General features: G+C 58.7%; 1 protein-coding gene across 1 annotated transcript; it reads right to left on the minus strand.

The window, feature by feature from the left end:
* Positions 1-106: 106 nt before the first annotated feature.
* Positions 107-5,841, minus strand: YARS1 (tyrosyl-tRNA synthetase 1). Its single transcript, XM_065041720.1, has 14 exons — positions 5,752-5,841; positions 5,582-5,646; positions 5,252-5,398; positions 4,063-4,238; positions 3,715-3,844; positions 3,340-3,420; positions 2,933-3,025; positions 2,630-2,765; positions 2,352-2,437; positions 2,139-2,274; positions 1,561-1,655; positions 1,232-1,425; positions 979-1,120; positions 107-775 (listed from the first exon to the last, which is right to left on the minus strand). The coding sequence occupies exons 1-14, from the start codon at positions 5,765-5,767 to the stop codon at positions 665-667; spliced, it is 1,608 nt and encodes a 535-aa protein (XP_064897792.1). The 5' UTR covers positions 5,768-5,841; the 3' UTR covers positions 107-664.
* Positions 5,842-5,848: the final 7 nt, after the last annotated feature.

Consider the following 5,848-nt stretch of genomic DNA (forward strand, 5'->3'; position numbering starts at 1 on the left):
GTTGCTGCCTCCTGTGCTTCCTGGCTCGTGGCCGTGGCCTTGCCCCGCGCAGCAGTGCTAAAAAACACAGGCAGGATGAGCTCCCAGACAGACAAACACACCTGGGCACAGTCAGACTGACATTTTATTTGGGTTTATGACAGACAGATGGTTCCCGAGTCAGTTTTTAAGGCCCACACCCCCCACAGCCTCCCCACAGGCTCAGGACGGAGCTGCTGGGCTCCTGGCCAAAGGGCAGCACCAGCCCCAGGGAAGCATGAATGGGGGGTCCCTGGGCAGAGCAGGGGACCCCCGGTTGTCCTCAGCTCCGTTAGCAGCAACACCAGTTTGAGCAAGCAGCTTTCCCTTTTTGCCCTCACCGCAGCACCCGCCGTCCCGGTCCGTGGCACAACCAGGAGCGCAGCGATGGCCCCAGCATCCAGCCCGAGGCCATGGGCACAAGTCACACAGGTCCCTTGGGTGCGGTGTCACCGCCAGTCCCCCACAGTTGCCAGCTGAGCCGGCCCAGGGGACAGCGGGGGCAGCTCCCCAGGCTGCAGATTCAGTCCCAGAGCCCCCAGGTCCCACAGGCTGAGGCCCCTGCACGGGGCACTGGGGGGAGATGGCAGGACTGGGAGCAGAGGTGGTGGAGGGGACCAGGCAGGAGCTGCAGCACCGTCACTTGTTAGCTGATGCTCCCTCCCTTCAGGCTTTTACAGGAGATGCTCCCCAGCTTGGTCAGGAAGTTTTTCTGCTTCCACTGGGCGACACAATCCTCAGAGATGCGGAAATCGGCCTGGGGAGCAGAGCCGGGGGAGCAGGGTTAGGCCTGGGCTGCCAGCAGGGCTGAGGAGGTTTGACTCCTCCAGCAGCAGCAAACACGGGCACCGAGTGGCAAATCACTTACTTGAGGGCACCCAGAACTGGGGACAGTGGCATCTATGTGGCCCTAAGCACTGTCCCACTCGACACCCAGAGCCCCCCAGCGCAGCCCCTCACCTGCAGCTTCTCAAAGACCTTTTTCTTCGGCTTGAGCTCGGCGTCGGGCTCCCCGTCCTCATACCCCTCCACGTAGACACGCTCCCCAGCGCAGCACCCAGCCGGCGGGTCCAGGGGCTCCACCTGCCGCGGCTCCCCTATGCTGCGGGGCATGTGGGGGACACAGAGTCACCCTGAGGTGACAACCACCTTCCCCTCAGCACTGCCGGGCTCTGGGGCAGGAGAGGGGGGTCCGAACTGCTGCCCCCCTCACCTGGAGGCACACAGCACCATGCCCTGCGACTCCACACCCCGCATCTTCTGGGGCTTGAGGTTGCAGAGCAGCACCACCAGCCGGTCCTGCAGCTGCTCCCTGGGGACAAACTGCACCAGGCCACTGACCACCGTGCGGGGCTCCGGCTCGCCCACATCGATCTTCTCCACATACAGGCTGTCTGCGTCCGGGTGCTGCCGAACAGGAGGAGGGGAAGGGGGGAAAGGGGAATGGGGTGGCAGAAAAGTAACAGGACCCCCCAACACGGGTTCCAAGGGCCCATGTCACCATGCAGAAAGGTCTGTCCCCTCTTCCCGTTGCGCCCGTACCTTTTCCACGCTGATCACTTTGCCAACGCGGATGTCCAGCCGGGATGGGTCCACGTTCTCTGGCTCCGAGTTCTTGGTGCTCTTCTCTGCAGGCTCTGCAGGGCAAAGGGAACAGTTGTGTCACTCTGAAATGGCCTCAAGTTGCACCAGGGGAGGTTGAGGTTGGATCTGGGGAACAAGTTCTTCCCCAAAGGGCTGTTGGGCATTGGAACAGGCTGCCCAGGGCAGTGCTGGAGTCACCATCCCTGGAGGGCTGGACAGACGGAGATAAGGCTCTCAGGGACATGGGGCAGTGCCCTGGGTTATGGTTGGACTTGATGATCTTGAGGGTCTTTACAACCAAAATGATTCTGTGATTCTATTCTATGATTCTATGAATAAAAACAGGCCCTGGGGGGCACAGTGAGCCCCAAATGCTGGTGCTGCTGAATTCCCTGCATGTCTCCACACCACAGAGCACAGCCCCCACTCTGCTTCACTAGTCCCTCAAGCTGAGACTGAAGTTTCAGAACTCTCTAACCCTGGGGGATTCTCTCCCACCCAGTCCTGCATTCCCCGAGCTCCCAGCAGCTCCTTACTGGCTTTGGCCGCGTTGGGATACGCTGCGCTCGTCAGCTTCTTCAGCTCCGGGCTGTTGAATTTCTCTCTGATGGGGTCAAGCAGTTTGTTCAGGGCAACCTCCACCGAGTTCTTCAGGTCTCCAGGATGCACAACCTGTATTGCGATGGACAGATGGGTTCCTGCACAGTCCTCGGGGACAGGGACAGGGTTCAGTCCCTCCCAGCGCTCACCTGGTCAGCAAAGTCTTTCTCCAGGGCCTCGTACTCTGTGTAGGTTTTGTTTCCTCCCCATTTTTCTTCTCGCAGAACCACAAATTCTGCGACACACGGATTTTAAAGCTCAGATTAATCCAAGTGGACACTGGCTCCCTGCTCAGCCAGATAAACCATCCGCCCCACCGAGCCCAAGAGCCAAGAGGGACGACAGCAGGGCCTGGGGACACTCAGGGGACACACGCTGCCCTCCCCTCCTCTTACCCACAGGACAAACAAGCCCCAGAGCCCCTCACCTGACTTGAGGGGAAAGAGGACGTGCTTGATGAAGGAGAGGACGCCGTTGTTCTCCACGTTCCCTGGCTCGCAGAAAGCCTTCTTCAGCTTCTTCTTCACATCCTCCTTGCGGTCCAGAAGATCAATCTTTGAGTCCTGCAGGAAGAGATTTCTGCAGCCCTTTACCCAAATGAGACAACTCACGCTGGAGTTGTTGCAACTTCTTCTTAGACCCCAGCGTGATAGAAGTCGCCTCCTCTTGGGGTGCAGCCTCTCCGCCCCAGCCATTAACCCCTGATCGCAGTCACCGCTCAGGGACCAACCTCTTCTGACGAGCTCATTTTGCTGCCTGTCAGACCGGGAACCATCGGATTCATCAAATGGACGCGTTTGGCATAGCCCAGGGAAGGCAGGTACTGGGAAAACACAAGGAGGCAAGTCACGGACAGTCTTTTTCTGCAGATCAGCTTTAATTCCCAACCCGTTTGCTCCTGGCTCCAGATAACTTTGGGACCCAGAAAGGTCTCGTGGGTTCAAACAGCACAGACAGCCACAGCTGGGGATGTGTGGCAGCACTATTGTGCCTCAGGGACCATGAGAGCAGCAGCAGGAGCTGTGCAGAGCCCACTGGTGCCAACCAAAATCCCAGATACGCTTCTCCCAAGGGATCAGCGAGTGCTCGAGCCCTGAGCCAGGGTTGCAGGGGGCTCACAAACCCCCCGCTCCTCACCTTCTCTGCAAAGGTGAAGATCTTCCGCTGATCAACTCCTCCAAACTGCGCGTCCACCTTCAGGTACTCCTCATCCAGCGCCTGCAGAGACACGCGCGGCCTTCAGCCTGGCTCCAGAACTTCATGGCCCAGCTAAGCTTGGCTTTTGGGGGTCCTGCCCATCCCCCAGGACCTGCCCAGCCCCTGCCAGGACACTCCTGCCACCCTGGGAGCCCTCCTGCAAAAGCAGCTCTGTGCTCGGGTTATGCCTCGTGCTGCTGTAATACTGGGGCACGATGACCTCGGCATTCAGCCTCACACATCCCTGTGGTTCTGGTTTCACCCAGCACCACCCCAGCCAAGTGGCTCTGCCAAACCCACCTCGGCATGACATACCTGCAGGCCTGGGTACAGCAAACCGCTGAGCAAAGGGTGCTCCACCTGCTTCACCACCTCCGCTCCTGCCTTCTTGGCGTCGTGCTGCGTCACCACGGACGAGAGGCGGTACACGTCCAGCGTGTACTCCCTGCGGGACGGGACAGCGCTGTTAGGAGGGGGGCATTATTTTAGAGCCGCTTCACATAAACGCCGGTTCTGGCCACAACAACAGGCATTGAGGTGCCTTCACTTTATTCCCTGACTGATGGTGCCTGGGAGTGGGCTCAGGAACAGGGCAGGGCAGGAACAGCACAGCCCCAGGTCGGGCTCTTCCCTCCCAGGAGGCCCAGGTGGTGCAGGACTCACTTGCTGAGCTGGTAGTCGGTGCCCCGGACAAACTTGAGCTTTTCCAGGGGCACCCCAATGCTCTCCAGCATGGCTTTGATCACGTTCTCATAATAGCGGGTGCGCAGCTCCAGCAGCTCCCAGGGAGCCTTCATGTTGTCCAGGTAAGCGTGGAGGTCAGCGAAGAGTATCGTCACCTGGTGGGGATGGGATGAAACAATGAAATAAACTTAAAAACAGAGTCAGTTATACTGTTAAGCGGCATTCTTTATTTTTTCAGTGCTGGGGAACACCGGGGATCATCCTCCATAAGTGCTACAACGACTGGATGCTCTTGTGTTGCTTATATTCACATAATTATTACATATGCATCACAATTTTTGAAAATTTTGACATATATCCATACTAATAAATAATTGATGATCTTACTTACAATACACCTATTGATTATTAGTTAAATATAAACTAAGCACTCTGCTTCCAAACAATGCATCACTTAATCTTCTGTCTCCCTCTTGTCAGGCAGAAGGATCTAAAACTTGAAAAATATCCCCTCATTTTGCAGGTGGTCACAGAATCCCAGAATGTCAGGGGTTGAAGGGCCCTGGAAAGCTCATCCAGTGCAATCCCCCCATGGAGCAGGAACACCCAGATGAGGTTACACAGGAAGGTGTCCAGGCGGGTTGGAATGTCTGCACAGAAGGAGACTCCACAACCCCCCTGGGCAGCCTGGGCCAGGCTCTGCCACCCTCACCCCAACAAGTTTCTTCTCATCTTTAAGTGGAACCTCCTGTGTTCCAGTTTGCACCCATTGCCCCTTGTCCTGTCACTGGTTGTCACCGAGAAGAGCCTGGCTCCATCCTCCTGACACTCCCCCTTTCCATATTGATCCCCAGGAATGAGTCCCCCCTCAGTCTCCTCTTGTCCAGCTCCAGAGCCCCAGCTCCCTCAGCCTTTCCTCACACGGGAGATGCTCCACTCCCTCCAGCATCTTGGTGGCTGCACTGGACTCTCTCCAGCAGTTCCCTGTCCTTCTATCTCATGTCAATTGGTTAATGATGGGTACGTCTTTTATAACTTAATCACGGTATACATGAATTTGGCAGCTTCTCTTCAGGGATAGTGTCGGTGTCAGCTGCTCATGTGAACGGAGGTTCCCACCCACCGGTGCGGTGACAAAGCCCCGCAGGAGCCCCAGCCGTGCCCGTACCTCGCACCCGGCCTTGAGGAAATCCGCGATCTTGGACATGGGCACGAAATAAGCCACGTGCGGCTTGCCCGTGGTGGCCGTTCCCCAGTAGATCTTCAACTCCCGCTCCTTCAGGATGCCCATGAGCTTGTCCTCCCCCAGCACCTCCTGCGGAGGAACAAGACACACGCTTGGTGTGGCTGAGCCTCCCGCTGCGGGGGCACACGGGCAGGACAACGTCCCACTGAGCGGCCAAGCCCCGAGCCGGGCCCGGCTCCGGCCCACCCAGAGGCTGCTCCGGGCCCCTCTGCTGCACCCAGGGCCGCTCCCGCCCCGATCCCCGCTCAGTACCTGCAGGTTCCGGGTGATGAGGTGATATTTCTCTTGCGGACCAAGCGCGGGCTCCATAGCGGCGGCTGCAGGGAAGGTCACAGCATTACCGGCCTCCCCAGCCCCCCGGGCCGCCCCACGGCCGCCCGGTGCCCAGCCCGCCCCGCTTCCCCCGGCCCGGCCGCACCGACCTGCTCCCGGTTGCATCAGCCCCGCTCGGCGCTTGGCTGCGGCGCCTGGACGTCACTTCCGCCACCCGAGCGCCGAGCTGCCGATGAGGGAGTGGGC

The sequence above is a fragment of the Columba livia genome, chromosome 26 (genome assembly GCF_036013475.1).
Source record: "Columba livia isolate bColLiv1 breed racing homer chromosome 26, bColLiv1.pat.W.v2, whole genome shotgun sequence".
NCBI classification, from domain to species: Eukaryota; Metazoa; Chordata; class Aves; order Columbiformes; family Columbidae; genus Columba; species Columba livia.

Bases quoted from the DNA above. Each gene is read 5' to 3' on its own strand.
- YARS1 (XM_065041720.1), bottom strand. The intron at 4,239-5,251 runs GTACGGGCACGG...CATCCCCACCAG, and splicing joins TCCTCAAGGCCGGGTGCGAG to GTGACGATACTCTTCGCTGA. The intron at 2,275-2,351 runs GTGAGCGCTGGG...ATCGCAATACAG, and splicing joins AGAAAGACTTTGCTGACCAG to GTTGTGCATCCTGGAGACCT.